We start from the raw sequence: 20,354 nt of genomic DNA, 5'->3' as shown, positions 1-20,354 counted from the left end.
CTGGGTGGCTTAGTTTGTTGGAACATCATCCCATACACTGAAAGGTTGCGGGTTTGACTCCTTGTCAGGGCACATACCTACGTTGGGGGTTTTATCCACTGTTGGGGCATGTATGGGAGACAACTGATTAATGTTTCTCTCTCACATCAATCTCTCTCTCTCTCTCTCTCTCTCTCTCTCTCTCTTTCTCTCTCTCTCCCTTCCTCTATCTCTAAAAATCAATGAACATATCCTTGGGTGAGGATAAAAATAAATAAATAAAATTATTAAGATGACTATACTTAATAACTTGAGATATGAGGTTCTTTGAAGAAAGGTTTTACGGAAATATAACTGTTACTTGAAATTTTATGAAACTACCATATTAGAAAGCATATACACACAACTCTTCAAGATCATTTGAAACTTCTCATGAACATACCCATGTTTCTTTCCTGGCTGCACCAGAAGCCTCCACATAGATCAGGTGAGTTACAATAAGATACAGAATCCCATTACCTGGTTTCTTAGCCATATAACAATCCAGTAATGTCACATTTTCTACCTGTTATTTGGGGAGAGGGGAGAAACTGATTAAATTATCAACTCAACATTTACGAATAAAGTGAGATAATTCAAAGCCAGTTAAATGCTGTTAATTTGCTAATGACCTTTGTTTAGGTCTTCTAGTTCCTGCCAAGGTATCAAATTAATATGATCTATGTTTCTTTTTTGTAAATCAGCCCTAGACAAACTATAACCATAAAAAGGAATCATGTATAATAGGAAGGATTAACATTCTACATGATTTCACCATGATGGGGCAGGTGTGCATGGATGATAAATAAGACATAGAGCCTTTTGAGATACTTACCTTGTTGGAGGGATGTTGTAGTTATTACTTGTGTAAAATATCAATAGAGGTAAATAACATGAGGTTAGGACTTAAGTTAAAGGGCAAGAAAATATAATATTTAACCTTCTACAAGCAGGAGAAAATTTGATCTATCTATTCAAGCAGGAAATGAAAAACAAAAACAAAAAAGAGAGTGCTTTCTCAGGTTCTCTGCAGCTATTCCGGGTCTTTTTTTATTTCAGATGAATTTTTGGAGAGTTCGTTCTAGGTCTGTGAAATATGCCGTTGGTCCTGAGGACCCCTCACAGGACTGCACCCCGTCTACACCTGAGGACCCCTCACAGGACTGCACCCCGTCTACACCTGAGGACCCCTCACAGGACTGCACCCCGTCTACACCTGAGGACCCCTCACAGGACTGCACCCCGTCTACACCTGAGGACCCCTCACAGGACTGCACCCCGTCTACACCTGAGGACCCCTCACAGGACTGCACCCCGTCTACACCTGAGGACCCCTCACAGGACTGCACCCCGTCTACACCTGAGGACCCCTCACAGGACTGCACCCCGTCTACACCTGAGGGCCCCCTCACAGGACTGCACCCCATCTACACCTGTGTCCTGAGGGCCCCTCACAGGACTGCACCCCATCTATACCTGAGGGCCTCCTCACAGGACTGCACCCCCTATACCTGGGTTCTGAGGGCCCCTCACAGGACTGGACTCTCCTGACATTTACTACTCTGAGGGTCTGAGCAGAAGTCCAACTGGTGTGCTTGGAGCTGTGGTTCCCCGAGAGCCTGTGGCAGGACCGGGCGCTGGCGTCTCATCCCCACCCAATGGAAAAGCAGGAAAAAGAACAAACACCACGCCCACCAGCTGAGTGACACATGGACCCAGGTCTGAAGCGGCCTCACCTGATTCGACAGAGCAGGCCATGCACCTGAAATGGGACCCGAGTGGTGACTGAGAGTCCATTTTCTGAGTTTCATGGAATCCTGTATTATGTCTGACAGCTCCATTTCACACCAATGGCCGGTTCCACGCTGCTAACGAAGTACAAAAATGAGAAAATGTCACTAAAAACAAAAGAAGGCAAAAAGTGCATGCAAGTTCGACGCCATCAGACCGACATTCCTGTGGGAAACGCCTGTTCTCACGTTGCCATGACGTTTTCAGGGGCTCCTCGCTGCACCCCTGGGAGCAGTGCGGTGGGCACCTGTGGCCCTGGGACCTCCAGGGTCCTCTGCCCTGGCCCCACCGTCCCCGCACCTGCTCCTAAATCAGGACTATCACCTACATGGACAAGCTCGTTTTCCCCAATCAGGTGAAAACAAAATGAGGTTCTAGCAAGACCAATGTTTACACCAGAAATAACACAAGATGAGGCGACCCATCCCATTGGCTGTCCCTCCAATGAGCTTCCAGTGGCCTCCACAGGCAGGGGGAGCCAGGGCCTCCTCTCCCTCTGCACTGACTCTGCAGCGAGATTCTGCCTCCTCCCTGCCCAGCTGGACTGCAGGGTCCCCTCCACGTGGTGCCTATGGGCACAAAGGCCCCCTCTCCTGCCCCCACCGCCCCCAGGGACAGAGGCGGCAGGGTTCAGACTCAGCCGCCCATGCTGCCTCAGCTCCTGTTCCTTCCGCCCGTCTGTGGCTTCACCGATCACCACTGCACCATGGGCACCCTCTCTTCCGCCTCCGACACAGCTGCGGCCTTTCTCTTGTGCAGCCGTCTGTCCACCTGATTACCTGCCTGGTTGCTGCTCCCCTGACGGGCCTCCCGCCTGTTCTATCTAGTGAGCTGCTCCTAGAGGCAGCCCTGGGGCGTGTTCTGTCCTTTCTGGGGTCTCACTCCCCAATTCGGGACCCGAGGGCTGGAGGTGGATGCCTGTGTCATTCCTCACAGTAACACCTTGTAATGAAAAGCCACTGCGGACAGAGCAGGGTAACGATTAAAAAACCAGCTCTGAGACTCCGCGGAGTTCTGGAAGGTGGAGCCCTGCGAGTTCCCACAGCCTCCCAGGCTCTTGTTTACACACTTCCTCTTAAATCTGTGAGTTTGATTGTTGATCCCGGTGCATGTGATTGCCCAATTGGGGTCGCTAGCGGAGCTTGTAGGGGAAGATTGTTTTTGGGGAGCCTGGAAAACAGAGCTGAGAGTGGCGACTGGTGAAACAGATCTGGGCGGAGCTGGTTCAGGTACAATAGAGAACTCCTGGTCAGAGAGGACTTAAAGCCTTGGAGGTCAATCCAGACACACTGCCACCCAGAGGCAGAGCCACGAACTGACTCTTCTGTACATACAAATACAGCAGTAAGGGGAACCAATACGGCCTGCCTTAAAATCAGGACTGTGGCTTACAACACGGAGGAACAGTGTATCAGAGGGAAATTCAACATTCTCCTGAATTCCGGGCGTGCCAAAAAGAAGAGTAGAAGATCTGAAGCACCTGCATTACTGCACATTTTTATTTTTATTTTTTTTAATTACTTTTTCACCTTTTAACTAAGAAAACATTGTTTTTCTTTTTTTTTTTTCCCATCACCTGATTTTACCCTTTCAACTACTACATTTTTATTTTTAACTAGTATTATTACCGCTACCATTTTACCATTTTTTAAAGTGTCATTTTCTTTTCTTTTATTTTTTTTATTTTTTTATTTTGGGACTAATGTCCTCCATTCTATTTTCATCGTTCCTTTAGCAACATTTTTCTCTACCTCAATTTGCCTCTGTGCTAAACCCTCTTCCCCACTTTTTCCCTTTTGTTGTCCTGTTTCTCTTACCCTACTCCAGCTTTAGATTTTCCCTATTCTTTTTACCCCCTGTCAAAATTTCACCCTACTTATATACCCTATGTCCAATCCCCTGCTCTAAATCCTTATACACCTTTCCCTTATCTTCCTTCACTATCCAAATTTTTTTCTTCTTCTTCTTCTTTTCTCTCTCTATTGTTTATTGTTGTTTGCTCGATTGACGAGTATATTGGGGGTTTTTTTAGGATCGTTTGTGAGGTTAGTCTGCTTATTCTTTTTATTTTTCTCCCCCCGCCCCCCGGTTATTTCTGTGCTTCTGTTTTCCCTTGCGTCGCTTGATATTATTGGTTGTTTGTAGTTTGTATTCATCTCCAGGAATCTGCTGCTGTAAATTGTTGGTATTAGTGGCGGTTCTATAGGAGTTTTCCCCTCATATAAATAGTCTCTTCCCCTCTTATACTTCACTCTCTTTTCTCTCTTACTTTTTTTTTTCCTCTTCTTTTTTTTCCCTCCCTTTTTCCAATTTTATTTTTGCACTCCTTTTTTTTTCTTTTTTCTTTCTTTCTTTTTTCTCTTCTACCTTTTTCTCTTCTTTCTTCCTTATCTCCTAACTCTCTTAGCTCGGGTGGCCACCTTTATTTGGGGTTATTGATATCGTAAATACATTCGTGTTCAGTGCCTGGTACGTTGTGCCTTGTTGTGTTGTATTTTGTGCCTTTAAATCAACGCAGCAGATTCAAGCAACAGCGGCCTCCTGATCTCCACACGCTCTGTCTGGGGAACAGTTACTGTGTGTGAAGCCTCCCTCCACCAGCCAGAAGAGCCACCACAGCTGTGAACAGCACCCACCAGAGGCCCTGCTATCAACGGAGGAGCCACTGCTACCACAACCGCCCAAGGAGCAACCACAGCCCGAGGAGCCACTGCCACCCAGGGAGCAGCCACTGAACGACTCAACAACTAGATATGTCAGTGAGATCAAACATGGGTAGACAAAGAAACCCCCAAAGGAAAGAGAAGGAGGACTCGCCAGAAAAGCAGCTAAGTGAGACAGAGGCATGCAACATGACGGAAAAAGAATTCAGAATAAGGGTCCTAGAGTACATGCACCGGTCGGAGGAAAAAATCAATACCATATGCAAGAAGCTAGAAGAATCAGATGAAAAATTCAATACCATATGCAAGAAGCTAGAAGAATCAGATGAAAAATTCAATACCATATGCAAGAAGCTAGAAGAATCAGATGAAAAATTCAATACCATATGCAAGAAGCTAGAAGAATCAGATGAAAAATTCAATACCATATGCAAGAAGCTAGAAGAATCAGATGAAAAATTCAATACCATATGCAAGAAGCTAGAAGAAACAGATGAAAAAATCAACAACTTAAGTAAGGCCCAAGAAGAAATGAAGAGTGATATAGCTGCCATAAAAAACTCCATTGAAAGTATCAACAGTAGACTAGGAGAAGCGGAGGACCGAATTAGTGAATTAGAAGACAAGGAAGCAAAACACACCCAAACTATACTGCAAATGGAGAAAAAAATTAAAAGACAGGAGGAGAGCCTAAGGGAGCTTTGGGACAACATGAAACGAAACAACATACGAATAATAGGGGTGCCAGAACAACAGAAAGATGAACATGGATTAGAAAACCTATTCGAAGAAATAATATCAGAAAACTTCCCTGAGGTGGGGAAGAAAAAAGTCACACAAGCCCAGAGAGTCCCAAACAAGGTGAATCCGAAAAGACCCACACCAAGACACATCATAATTACCATGGCAAATGTTCAGGACAAAGAGAGAATCTTACAGGCTGCAAGAGAGAGACGGAAAGTTACATACAAGGGATCTCCCATTAGATTATCAAATGATTTCTCAACAGAAACACATCAGGCCAGAAAAGAATGGACAGAAATCTACAAAGTGATGCAAAGCAAAGGACTGAATCCAAGAATACTCTATCCAGCAAGGCTTTCATTCAAAATTGAAGGGGAAATAAGAAGCTTCACAGACAAAAAAAGGCTAAGGGAGTTTATCACCACCAAGCCAGCCATGCAAGAAATGCTAAAGGGACTGGTGTAAAAAGAAGAAATAACAAGCTCAGAAAGAAAACAGCCACACACACAAAAAAAGAAATGGCTACAAACAAGTACCTTTCAATAATAACTTTAAATGTAAACGGACTAAATGCTCCAACCAAAAGACATCGAGTGGCTGAATGGATAAAAAAACATGACCCATACATCTGCTGTCTACAAGAGACCCACCTCATTAGAAGGGACTCACACAGACTGAAAGTGAAGGGATGGAAAAATATCTTTCACGCAAATGGAAAGGAAAAGAAAGCTGGGGTAGCAATACTTATATCGGACAAAATACATCTCAAAGTGAAGGCCATAACCAGAGATAAGGAAGGCCACTTCATAATACTAAAGGGATCAATACAACAAGAAGATATAACCCTGGTAAACATATATGCACCCAATGCAGGAGCACCCAAATTCATAAAAAAACTCCTGGAAGATATCAAAGGAGAGATCGACAACAATACAATCATAGTAGGGGACTTTAATACACCACTGACACCACTGGATAAGCCCGCTAGACAAACAATCAGCAAAGAAACAGCAATCCTAAATGACTCACTAGATCAGATGGACTTAATTGACATCTTCAGAACACTTCACCCCAAAGCTGCGGAATATACATTCTACTCAAGTGCTCATGGGACAGATTCAAAAATAGACCACATATTGGGTCACAAGCAAAGTCTCCACAAATTCAAGAAGATTGAAATCATAAAAAGCTTCTTCTCAGACCACGATGGCATAATGTTAGAAATAAACTACAATAAAAACAACCCAAAATACTCAAACACTTGGAAGCTGAATAGCATGTTATTAAATATTGATTGGGTTACCAATGAGATCAAAGAAGAAATTAAAAACATCCTGGACACTAATGACAATGAAAACACAACAATCCAAAACCTATGGGACACAATGAAAGCAGTCCTGAGAGGGAAGTTTATAGCTCTACAGGCCTATCTCAAAAAACAAGAAAAAATGGTAGTAAATCATCTAAATCTACAGCTCAAAGAATTAGAAAGAGAGCAACAAGAAAACCCCAGAGTGAGCAGAAGGAAGGAGATAATAAAGATTAGAGCAGAAATAAATGACATAGAGACCAAAAAAACAATACAGAAAATCAATGAAACCAAGAGCTGGTTCTTTGAAAGGATAAACAAGATTGACAAACCTCTAGCCAGGCTCACCAAGAAGCAAAGAGAGAGGACCCAAATAAACCAAATCAGAAACGATAGAGGCGAAATAACAACAGACCCCACAGAAATACAAATGATTGTTAAAAAATACTATGGACAGCTCTACTCCAACAAACTAGACAACCTGGAGGAAATGGACAAATTCCTAGAAAAATACAACATTCCAGCACTCAATCAGGAAGAATCTAAAAATCTCAATAGGCCAATAACTATGGAAGAAATTGAAGCAGTCATCAAAAAGCTTCCAGCAAACAAAAGCCCAGGACCAGATGGCTTCTCAGGGGAGTTTTACCAAACTTTCAAGGAAGAACTAAAACCTATCCTCCTCAGACTACTACAAAAAATTCAGGAGGAAGGAACACTTCCAAGCTCATTCTATGAAGCCAGCATCACCCTAATACCAAAACCAGGTAAAGACAACACAATGAAAGAGAATTACAGGCCAATATCCCTCATGAACATAGATGCCAAAATCCTCAACAAAATCTTAGCAAATCGGATCCAGCAGTACATCAGAAAGATCATACACCATGACCAAGTAGGATTTATTCCAGGGATGCAAGGATGGTACAATATCCGCAAATCAATAAACGTGATACATCACATAAACAAATTGAAAGAAAAAAACCACATGGTCATATCAATTGATGCAGAAAAAGCATTTGACAAAATCCAACACCCATTTTTGATAAAAACTCTCAGCAAGGTGGGAGTAGAAGGATCATACCTCAACTTAATAAAAGCCATATATGACAGGCCCACAGCCAACATCATACTCAATGGACAAAAACTAACACCATTTCCCCTAAGAACAGGAACAAGACAGGGATGCCCACTCTCACCACTCCTGTTCAACATAGTACTGGAAGTATTAGCCATTGCAATTAGGCAAGAAGAAGAAATAAAAGGCATCCAAATTGGAAAAGAGGAAGTAAAACTGTCCTTATTTGCAGATGACATGATATTATACATACAAAACCCTAGAGACTCCATCAAAAAGCTACTAGACTTAATACATGAATTTGGCAAAGTAGCAGGATACAAAATTAATGCCAAGAAATCTGAGGCATTTCTATACACCAATAGTGAACTTTCAGAAAGAGAGATTATAAAAACAATCCCATTTACCATCGCACCAAAAAAATTAAGCTACCTAGGAATAAACTTAACTAAAGAGGTAAAAGACCTCTACTCAGAAAACTACAGGACGTTGAAAAAAGAGATAGAGGAAGACATAAACAGATGGAAGAACATACCGTGTTCATGGATTGGTAGAATCAACATCATTAAAATGTCCATACTACCCAAAGCAATCTATAAATTCAACGCACTTCCCATTAAAATACCAACGGCATACTTCACAGATCTAGAACGAACTCTCCAAAAATTCATCTGGAATAAAAAAAGACCCCGAATAGCTGCAGCAATCCTGAGAAAGAAGAAAATAGGTGGGATCTCAATACCAGATATCAAGATGTATTACAAAGCCACTGTTCTCAAAACTGCCTGGTACTGGCACAAGAACAGGCATATAGATCAATGGAATAGAATAGAGAACCCAGAAATCGGCCCGAACCAATATGCTCAATTAATATTTGACAAAGGAGGAAAGAACATTCAATGGAGCCAAGATAGTCTCTTCAATAAGTGGTGTTGGGAAAATTGGACAGATATATGCAAGAAAATGAAACTAGACCACCAACTTACACCATACACAAGAATAAACTCAAAATGGATAAAGGACTTAAATGTACGACAGGAAACCATAAAAATTCTAGAAGAATCCAAAGGCAACAAAATCTCAGACATATGCCAAAGCAATTTCTTCACTGATACAGCTCCTAGGGCAGTTGAAACTAAAGAGAAAATGAACAAATGGGACTACATCAAAATAAAAAGTTTCTGCACAGCAAAAGAAACCATCAACAAAACAACAAGAAAGCCCACTACATGGGAGAACATATTTGCCAACATTATATCTGATAAGGGCCTAATCTCCAAAATTTATAGGGAACTCATACAACTTAACAAAAGGAAGATAAACAATCCAATCAAAAAATGGGCAAAGGATCTAAATAGACACCTTTCAAAAGAGGACATTCAGAAAGCCAAGAGACATATGAAAACATGCTCAAAGTCACTAATCATCCGAGAGATGCAAATCAAAACAACAATGAGGTACCATCTCACACCTGTCAGAATGGCTATCATCAACAAATCAACAAACGACAAGTGCTGGAGAGGATGTGGAGAAAAAGGAACACTTGTGCACTGCTGGTGGGAATGCAGACTGGTGCAGCCACTATGGAAGACAGTATGGAGTTTCCTCAAAAAACAAAACATGGAACTCCCATTTGACCCTGTGATCCCACTTCTAGGAATATATCCCAAGAAACCAGAAACACCAATCAGAAAGGATATATGCACCCCTATGTTCATAGCAGCACAATTCACCATAGCTAAGATTTGGAAACAGCCTAAGTGCCCATCAGTAGATGAATGGATTAGAAAACTGTGGTACATCTACACGATGGAATACTATGCTGCTGTAAAAAAGAAGGAACTCTTACCATTTGCAACAGCATGGATGGAACTGGAGAGCATTATGCTAAGTGAAATAAGCCAGTCAATGAAGGAAAAATACCACATGATCTCACCCATTTATGGATAATAAAGACCATAATAAACTTTTGAACAAAAATAGATACAGAGGCAGAGCTGCCTCGAACAGACTGTCGAACTACAGCGGGAAGGCCGGGGAGGGTTGGGGGTAGGAGGGGGGAGTAAGAGATCAACCGAAGGACTTGTATGCATGCATATAAGCATAACCAATGGACATAAGACACTGGGAGGTAGGGGAGGCCGGGGGATTGTCAAGGGCGGGGAAAAAAAAAGGAGACATATGTAATACTCTTTGTAATACTTTAAGCAATAAAAAAAGAGGAAAAAAAGAGAGTGCTATAAGTGGAAAGTATAAAATGAAATGGCAAAAATAAGTCCCAATGTAAGTAATTATAATAAACTAGAGGCCCGGTGCACGGATTCGGGCCATAAATGGCTCTCTGACATCCCCTGAGGGGTCCCTGATTGCGAGAGGGTGCAGGCCAGACCGAGGGACCTCACCAGTGCATGATTGGAGCCAGGGAGGGACTTTAGGAGGGCTCCAGGGCATGTCCAACCCTTCTCATCCTGTCCCAATCAGGGCGATCAGGACCGATCAGACCTGGCCAGGGAGAAACTGTGGGAGGTTGGCTGCCTGGGGAAGGACCACAGGAGGGCACCAGGGCATGTCTAGCTCATCTCACCCAGTCCCAATCGGCCGGACGCCAGCAGCAAGCTAACCTAACAGTAGGAGTTTCTGCCCCTTGGTGGTCACTGCGCATCATAGCGACTAGTCAAATTGTCGAACGAATGGTCAGACACTTAGCATATTAGGCTTTTATTATATAGAATGTACATAAATTAAACTTACCAATTAAAACACAGACTTACATTTTTTGGACTATCTGTTCTAGTTCTCTGAAATGTGCCACTGGTGTCTTGACAGGAATTGCATTGAATCTATAGATTGCTTTGGGTAGTATGAACATTATAATGATGTTAATTCTGCCTATCCATGAACAAGGTATATTCTTCCACTTATTTGTATCTTCTTCAATTTCTTTCTTCAGTGTCTTATAATTTTCTGAGCACAGGTCTTTTACATCCTTGGTTAAATTTATTCTTTTTGAAGCAATTGTGAATGGATTGTTTCTCAAGTTTTCTTTTTCTGATAGTTCATTATTGGTGTATAAAAATACAACTGATTTCTGGATATTTATTATGTATCCTGTTACTTTACTGAATTCATTTACCAGTTCTAGTAATTTTTTTGGTGGATTCTTTAGGGTTCTCTATATACAGTATCATGATATCTGCAAATAATGAGTTTTACTTCTTCCTTTCCAATTTGGATGCCTTTTATTTTTTCTTCTTTTCTAATTGCTGTGGCTAGGACTTCCAGCACTATGTTGAGTAAGAGTGGTGAAAGCAAATATACCTGTCTTGTTCCTGATCTTCAAGGGAACACTTTTAGTTTTTGCCCAGTGAGTATGATGTTAGCTGTGGGTTTGTCATATATGGCCTTTATTATGTTGAGATAGATTCCCTCTATTCCCACTTTGTTGAGTTTTTATCATAAATGGGTGTTGGATATTATCAAATGCTTTTTCTGCATCTATTGATATGAACCACAAAAGACCAGAATAGCAACAGTGGTAATGACAAAGGAGAAAAAAGTTGAAAGATTCATGTTACCTGATAGAAAACTATACTACAAGGTCACAGTAATCAAAACAGCCTGGTACTGGCATAGGAACAGGCATATCAACCAATGGAACAGAATAGAGACCCCAGAAATAAACCCAGGCCTTTATGGTCAATTAACATTTGAAAAAGAAAACAAAAACATATAATGGGCTAAAGACAGTCTAGTCAATAAATGGTGCTGGGAAAATGGGAGAGATGCATGCAAAAAAAAATGAAACTAGATCACCTTCTTACACTACACACAAGAATAAACTCGAAATGGATTAAAGAGAAATGTTAGACTCAAAACCATAAAAAATTTAGAGGAAAACATTGGCAGTAAAATCTTAAACATTTATTGTGGCAATATTTTTTCTAGTATTTTTTCCTTGGGCAAGGGAAATAAAAGAAAAAATAAACAAATGGGACTACATCAAACTAAAGATTTTTTTCACAGCAAAGGAAACCATCAACACAATGAAAAGACAATCCACTGAATGGGAGAACATATTCACCAATGATACATCTGATAAGGGGCTAATATCCAAAATGTATAAAGAACTTATAAAACTCAACACAAAGCAAACAAACAAACAAACAAACAAAATCAATCCAATTAAAAATGGGCAAATGACCTAATAGACAATTGTCCAAAGAGGACATACAGATCACCAAAAGACATATGAAAAGATGCTCAACATCACAAATCATCAGAGAAATGCAAATTAAAACCACAATGAGATATCACCAGCCACCTGTCTGAATGACTAGCATCAATAAATCAACAAAAAGTGCTGGAGAGGATGTGGAAAAATGGTAACCCTTGTGCACTGTTGATGGGAATGCAGACTGGTGTAGCCACTGCGGAAAGAACTATGAAGTAACCTCAAAAAATTAAAAATGGAACTGCCTTATGACCTAGCAATTCCACTTCTGAAAATTTATCTGAAGAATCACGAAACACTAATTCAAAAGAATATATACAGCCCAACCGGCGAGGCTCAGTAGTTGAGCGTCAACCTATGAATCAGGAGGTTATAGTTTGATTCCCAGTTAGGGCACATGCCCAGGTTGTGAGCTCGATCCCTGGTAGGGAGTGTGAGGGAGGCAGCCAATCAATGATTCTCTCTCATCATTGAAGCTTCTATCTCCTTCTCCCTCTCCCTTCCTCTCTGAAATCAATAAAAAGATATGCACCCTTATGTTCAATGCAGCGTTATTTATAATAGGCAAGATTTGCAAGCAGTAGATGAGTAGAGAAAACAGCTATGGCACATTTATACAATGGAATACTACTTGGGCATTAAAAAGAAAGAAAATTTTACCCTTTGCTGCAGCATGGATGGACCTGGAGAAAATGATGCTAAGTGAAATAAGGCAGTCAGAAAAAGACAAGTACCATATGATTTCACTCATATGTGGAATTTAATGAACAAACTGAAATAAGCAAAATAGAGACAGATAAAGAAAAAAGAACTCATAGACAGAAAACAGTGTGGTGAGTGCGGGAGGGCAGAGAAGTGCTAGGCCGATGGAGCTGACAGTGGGTAGAGGAAAGATAAATGGTGATGGAAAAATAAAATAACAAAATAAAATTTATGAACTACAAAAAAGACAGACGTACAGACTGGATTAAAACAAAGGACTCAACATTATTCAGTCTAGAAGATATACACTTAAAATAAAGAGATGTAAACAAGTAGAAAATAAAGGGTAGAAAAGATATACTAGCCAAATATGAACCAAAACACAGGAGAAGTAGCATTCTCAATATGTGACAAAATAGAATTAAATGACAAAGAACAATAGAACAAGAACATATATGCATATTACAATACAATTTCAAAATATATCTTGCTTGATGTACTTGCCCGTAAAAAACTGCAGAGAGAAAATGAATACTCATATATTTTAGCACTCTAATTAGCAATTGATAGATCAAGATAAGAAATAAAACCAAAAAATATATAAATATAGAGCACTTGAACAGTATAACTAAAAAGCTCAGACTATTAGATATACAGAGTAAAACTCTATATCCGACAAAAAGATAATATATACTCATTCAAGACAACAAACAGAACACTGCCAAAACAACATGATAATGACTACAAAGAAAGCCTTAATAAATTCCAAAGGCTCAATAGCACACGTTATTCAAAATTAAAAATTATTAACAAAATAATAGCTAAAAATCAACATACATTTTGAAACAAACTGGCATTATTATTAAAATAAATGTGAGTTAAAGAAATAATAAATAAAATTAAGAAATATTTTAAAGTGAAAAGGAAATCATCAATAAAATTTTAAATTATTTAAAAGTGAAAGAATAAAAACACATCTGTGGTACACAGCTGAAGGAGAAATAAAAAGGAAATGTATAGTTTTAAGTATATTTATCATGAAACAATAAAATTTAAAAATAAACCAGTTAAGTATTCAATGCAATGAAAAGAACAAAAGGTAGACAAAGAACTTAAATTAATAAATAGAAAAACCACCCACACACATACACAGACACAAATAACAGCAGAAAAGATTAACAAAGTTAGAATCTGATTCTTTAAAAAGGTAACAGGATAGGTCTATGACAGGACTAGTCAGGAAAAGGGGGGGGGGAGGCAAAGAAACAAAATACAAAGGGAAAAATGTAACAAAAATTTAAAATAAAAAATATGCTAATAAATTTAAAAACTTTCACAAAGTGAAAAAATTCCAAGTAAAATGGCAATGATAGTCAAAGATGTTCCCTACCAAAAAGACTCAGGCCAAGATGATTTTATATGGGAATTCTAAGAAACTTCGAAAAACAGCTAATGAATACCTTATCTAATTTTTCCTCTAATTAGAGAGAAAAAACGATAGTTAATCTATTTTGAGACGAGTTTACCCTTGATTCTAAAACCAAATAGATAACTATAAAAAAAAAATTTAGACCCATTTCACTTGTGAAATGTAGATGCAAAAAAATAAAAAAAATAGTTAATAAATCAGAAGTATATTTTATTTTTCAAGCACAGTTTACATTCAATGTTATTTTGTACTAGTTTCAAGTGTAGAGCATGGTGGTTAGATAATCATATACTATACAAAGTGTTCCACCTGATATTTCCAGTACACAACCAGTACCACACATAGGTATCACAATATCATTGACTATATTCCCAATGCTGTACTTTACCATATCATCATGGCTATTTTTTACTACTACTTTGTACTTTTTTTTTTAAATATATTTTATTGATTTTTTACAGAGAGGAAGGGAGAGAGATAGAGAGCTAGAAACATCGATGAGAGAGAAACATCGATCAGCTGCCTCCTGCACATTTCCTACTGGGGATGTGCCCGCAACCCAGGTACGTGCCCTTGACCGGAATCGAACCCGGGACCCTTCAGTCCGCAGGCCGACGCTCTATCCACTGAGCCAAACCGGTTTCGGCACTACTACTTTGTACTTAATAATCAATCACCTTTCACCAAGTCCACCAACCCCTCTCTCATCTAGCAACCAACAGTCTGTTCTCTGTGTCTAAGAGTCTGATTCAATTTTCTTTGTTTGTTTATATTGTTGTTTAGTTTCCACATATAAATAAAATCATATGGTATTTGGCTTCTCCTCACTGACTTACTTCACTTTGTATAATACCCTCCTGGTCCATCCCAGAAGTGGAATTACTAGTTAATAAGGCAATTCCATTTTTAATTTTTCAATGAACCTTCACACTATTTCCACAGTGGCTGCACCAGTCTGCATTCCCACCAGCAGTGCATGAGGGTCCCCTTTTCTCCACATACTCTCCAACACTTTTTGTTTGTGGACTGATTTATGATAGTCATTCTGATAAGTGTGAGCTGATATTTCATTGTGGTTTTAAAGTGTATTCCCCTCTATTAAAAACATGGTGGCCAGCAGGACTGGAGTGAGAGAGAGGGTGAGTCAGTAAGGGAATGAGAGGGGAGTATGTGAACATCTGTGGTATGTGTGTGTGTGCGAGGGACAGTTAGATCTCACAGGAGTCTCGGCACTGGCAGATCAGGCTCTCCTGGACAAAGAGCCCCTGCTACCACTACAGGCACTACCAGCGTGGGAGTGGCTCTGGCAGGGAAACCATGCCATCTTGAAGGTGGAGCAGCGACGACTATGAGCACAGCCTCACCACCATCCAGACTGGCCTTGGATACCACCCTGGATGCAGGAAGTGAGCTGCACACCAGCAGGACCTCACAAGGGACTGACCCCTCACCATGGGCTCCTGGATCCCCATAGTGAGTCACATGCCAAACCTGCCACAGCCTCCTGGTCACAGAGGTCCATGCCACCCATGTTGCGGACTCCAGGACAACACAGTGAGTCTCACCCCAGTGGGACCTCACAGGAAACCCTTGCCAGGGGAGCTGGGACCCCAAGCACATACACAACAGCTTGCATAACAAGGTCAGGGGTGGGCCACATAGCCAGACAACCTGTGAGGAGACTCTATCCACAAATGGTGCAATAACATTCAAGAAACAACTACATCAGGAGGACCCAAATAACTTAAGTAGGGGGCTTTCTTAGAACACCCAGCTCAGGAGATCTGAGAGACAGTACCACTGGGTCCCACAAAACATCTACTACATAGGACCAACCCCCAAAAAGCTGGGTGGCATAGCAGTTTGATCTAAGACATAGAAACAAATTCTAAGGGTCAGAAAAAATGGGGAGACAAAGAAACAATACCCAAAGGAAACAAAAGGAGGAATCACTAGAAAAGGAAGTAAATGAAATGGAGGCAAGTAATTTGTCATATAAAGAATTCAAAGAGGAGAAGGAAGATGATGGCCAGCAGGAGAAAGAGAGTATGAGAGAGTGAGGAAGCGAAAGGGGAGTGTGTGGGCGTGTGGTGTGTGTGTATGTTTATAAGCGAGGGACAGTTAGATCCTGCAAGACTTTCTGGGGCTGGCAGACTAGAAACTCCAGGCTCTCACAGATGGGGAGCCCCTGCCACCACTGCAAGCACTCCCATGTGGCAGCGCTGGCACAGAAACCACTCTATCTTGAAGGGCAGAGCTGCTGTAACTAGAAACCCAGCCTCACCACCACCCAGACTAGCCTCAGATGAAAACCGAAACCCTATAGCCACTCTGGACAAAGACCTGCTACCATAACTACAGACCCACGGACACTGAGACTCAAGCCACCCTGGTCTCAGGCTCCTGTGAGTGTGTCCTGGAGGGTGTTCCACTCCCTCCTACCCACCACTGGGGCATAGGTCCCATGCATCTCAAGCCACCCCTGACTGTTGGTGGATGTGGCTCCCACCAGCACTTAACTGTCAGTGTGCGACTCCCACAGGACTGTAATGGCCACGGTCTCCAGCGCACTTAAGCCAGCCCTGACTGTCGGTATGCGGGTTCCCACTGGCCACACCTCCTGGGCATCTGAGGCAGGCGTGCAGGGCTTGCACTGGCCACATCTCCTGGGCACCTGAGGCAGGCATGTGGGGCTTGCACTAGCCACACCTCCTGGGCACATGAGACAGGTGCGTGGGGCTCACACTGGCCATGCTTCCTGGGCACCCAAGCCAGCCTTGACTGTCAGCGCACTGGGCTCCCACCCGCCATGCTTCCCAGGCACCCAAGCCAGCCCTGACTGTTGGCATGTGGGACTCCCACCGGCCATGCCTCCTGGGCACCTGAGCCAGTCCTGACTGTTGGTGCACAGGGCTCCCACTGGCCACGCCTCCCAGGCACCCAGGCCAAGCTCGTGGGGCCCCTGCTAGCCACGCTTCCCAGGCACCTGAGCCAGCCTGACTTTGAGCACGTGGGGCTCCCTCCAGCAATGCCTCCCAGGCACACGAGCCAGTACTGACTGTCTGCGCATATACCCACGCATGGCTCTCACCAGCAGCACCTCCCGGGCACCCGAGCCAGCCCTGACTGTTGGCATCCATGGCCCCCACCAGCCATGTCTCATGGACACATCAGCAGGTCCCTGACTATCAATGGCCACATCTCCTGGGCACCTGAACCAGCCCCTGACTCATGGTGCATGCAGAGCTTCCACCGACCTGTGTGGCTGGGCCTCCCAATAGCCCGAACCTGCCTTTGACTGTTAGGGTATGCTACACTCCTGCCAAGCCTGCTGCAGAGCTCAGGTCCAGCGCAACTAGGTGACTGGACCCTTCAGTGACAGTAAAAATTGGGAGACAAAAAAGCAACCCCTGAAGGAAAGAAAAGGAGGAATCAACCCCCTCCCAACCACAGGAACTAAATGAAACAGGCATGCAATATGTCAGAAAAAGAATTCAGATCATAAACCAGATGGATGAGAAAATCAATAACCTATGTAAGAATCAAGAAGAAATCAAAAGTGATATAGCTACAATAAAACACATGATAGAAGGTTCCAACAGTACACTAATAGAAGTAGAGGACTGAATTAGTGAGCTAGAAGATAGGGTAGAGAATAAAGCCCAATCTGAGCAGCAACTGGAAAAAAAATAGAAAGCAGGAGGAGAGCCTAAGGGAGCTTTGGGACAATATGAATGAAGTAACATACATATAATAGGGGTTGCAGAAGGACAAGAAGAGCAGCAAGGATTAGAGAACCTATTTGAAGAAATAATCACAGAAAACTTCCCAGATATGGGGAAGAAAAAAGTGACACAAACACAGAAATCCCCAAATAACTTGAACCCCAAAAGACCCACCCCAAGTCACATTGTAATTACAATGGCAAATATTAATGACAAAGAGAGAATCTTAAGGGCTGCAAGAGAGAAACAGAGAGTTACCTATAAAGTATATCCCATTAGATTACCAGTATCAAATGATTTGTCAACAGAAACACTTCAGGTCAGAAGGGAGTGGAATGAAGTATACAAAGTAATGTAAAGCAAGGGACTGAATCCAAGAATACTCTATCCAGCAAGGTTATCATTCAAAATTCAAGGGAAAATCAGGAGCTTCACAGACAAAAAAAAAAAAAAAAAAAAGGGAGTTTATCAATACCAAGCCAGCAATGCAAGAAGTGCTAAAGGTACTGTTGTAAAAAGAAGAAAAAAGGAGGGGGGGAAGGAACACGGGCACAAAAAATAAAAATGGCCACAAGCAATTACCTATCAATAATAAATGTAAACATAAATAGACTAAATGTGCCAATCAAAAGACATCAAATGGCTGAATGGATAAGAAAATATGACTCATATGCAAGAGACCAACCTCAGAACAAAGGACTCACACATACTGAAAGTGAAATGATGGAAAAATATTTTTCAGGCAAATGGAAATGAAAAAAAAAGCTGAGGTAGCAATACTTATATCTGAGAAAACAGACCTCAAAGTGAAGGCCATGAGATAAGGAAGGCCACTTCACAATACTAAAGGGATCAATACAACAACAGGAAAGAACTCTGGTAAACACTTATGCACCCAATGCAGGAGCACCCAAATACATTTTAAAAATTCTGGAAGAAATCAAGGAAGAGATCGACAACAATACAATCATAGTAGGGGATTTTAATGCCCCACTGACATCACTGGATAAATCCTCTAGACAAAAAAAAAATCAGCAAAGAAATAGAAATCCTAAGTGACTCACTAGATCAGATGGACTTAATTAACATCTACAGAACATTTCACCTCAAAGCTACAAAATATACAGTCTTCTCAAGTTCACATGGGACATTTTTAAAGACAGACCACATATTGGAGCATGGGCAAAGTCTCTCCAAATTCAAATAGATTGAAATCATATCAATAATCTTCTCAGACCACTATGGCATAATATTAGAAATAAACTACAATAAAAACAACTAAAAAATTCAAACACTTGGAGGCCCAATAGCATGCCATTAAACAATTATTGGGTTACCAAAGAGATCAAAAAAGAAATTTAAAAATATCCAGGAAACGAATGACAATGAAAACACAACAATCCAAACCTTATGGGACACAGTAAAAGCAGTCCTGAGAGGGAAGTTAATAACTCTACAGGCCTATCTCAAAAAAACAAAAAAAAGTAGTAATGCATTATCTAACTCTACAGTTAGATAATGAGAATTAGAAATAATTAGAAAGGGAGCAACAGGAAAAGCCAAGAGTAGGCAGAAGGAAGGAAATAATAAAGATCATACCAGAAATAAATGACATAGGGACCCCCCCTCAAAAAAGTACAAAAGATCAATGATGAAACCAAGAGCTGTTTCTTTGAAAGGATAAACAAGATTGAGGAACCTCTAGCCAGGATCACTAAGAAGCAAAGAAAGAGGACCCAAATAAACAAAATCAGAAATGAAAGAGGCAAAATAACAACAGACCCCCACAGAAATACAAAGGATCATAAAAACTACTATTAACAACTCTATTCCAACAAACTAAACAACCAAGAGGAAATGGACATATTCCTAGAAAAATATGACCTTTCAAAATTCAACCAAGAAGAATCAAAAAAATCTCAACAGACTGATAACTAAGGAGAAAATTGAGGTAGTCTTCAAAAAACTTCCAGCAAACAAAAGCCCAGGGCCAGACAGCTTCACAGGGGAGTTTTACAAAAAATTCAAGGAAGAAATAAAAGCTATCCTCCTCAGACTATTCCAAAAAATGCAAGAGGAAGGCACACTTCCAAGCTCTTTCAGTGAAGCCAGAATTACCCTAATTCCAAAACCATATAAAGAAACCACAAAGAGAACTACAGGCCAATATCCTTGATTACCATCCATGCTAAAATCCTCAACAAAATTCTAGCAAATTGGATCCAGCATTACATTAGAAAGATCATACACCATGACCAAGTGGAATTTATTCCAAGGATGCAAGGATGGTACAATATCCATAAGTCAATAAATGTGATACATCACATAAACAAATTGAGAGACAAAAATCACATAATCATATCACTCGATGCAGAAAAAGCATTTGCCGAAATCCAACACCCTTTCTTGACAAAAACTCTCAGCAAAGTGAGAATATAAGAATCGTATCTCAACATAATAAAAGCCTTATATGACAAATGTACAGCCAACATCATACTCAATGGGCAAAAAACTAAATTCATTTGCCCTAAGAACAGGAAGAAGACAAGGATGCCCACTTTCACCACTCCTGTTCAACATAGTACTGGAAGTGCTAGCCATAGTGATCAGACAAGAATAAGGAATAAAAGGCATCCAAATTGGAAAAGAAGAAGTAAAACTGTC

The 20,354-nt window shown here is 41.0% G+C and overlaps 1 protein-coding gene across 1 annotated transcript in view; it reads right to left on the bottom strand.

Annotated features, from left to right (window-relative positions):
• Positions 1-2,005, bottom strand: part of MTMR8 (myotubularin related protein 8) — a 35,186-nt gene extending 33,181 nt beyond the window's left edge. Inside the window, 2 exon segments of the mRNA XM_005882612.1 lie at positions 422-569; positions 1,998-2,005. Of these exon segments, the coding sequence (XP_005882674.1) occupies positions 422-569; positions 1,998-2,005 (156 nt within the window).
• Positions 2,006-20,354: the final 18,349 nt, after the last annotated feature.

Source organism: Myotis brandtii, unplaced genomic scaffold, assembly GCF_000412655.1.
Source record: "Myotis brandtii unplaced genomic scaffold, ASM41265v1 scaffold73, whole genome shotgun sequence".
NCBI lineage: Eukaryota > Metazoa > Chordata > Mammalia > Chiroptera > Vespertilionidae > Myotis > Myotis brandtii.
The sequence above is the reverse complement of the archived record's forward strand: the minus strand, read 5'-3'. Positions and strand labels throughout refer to the sequence as shown.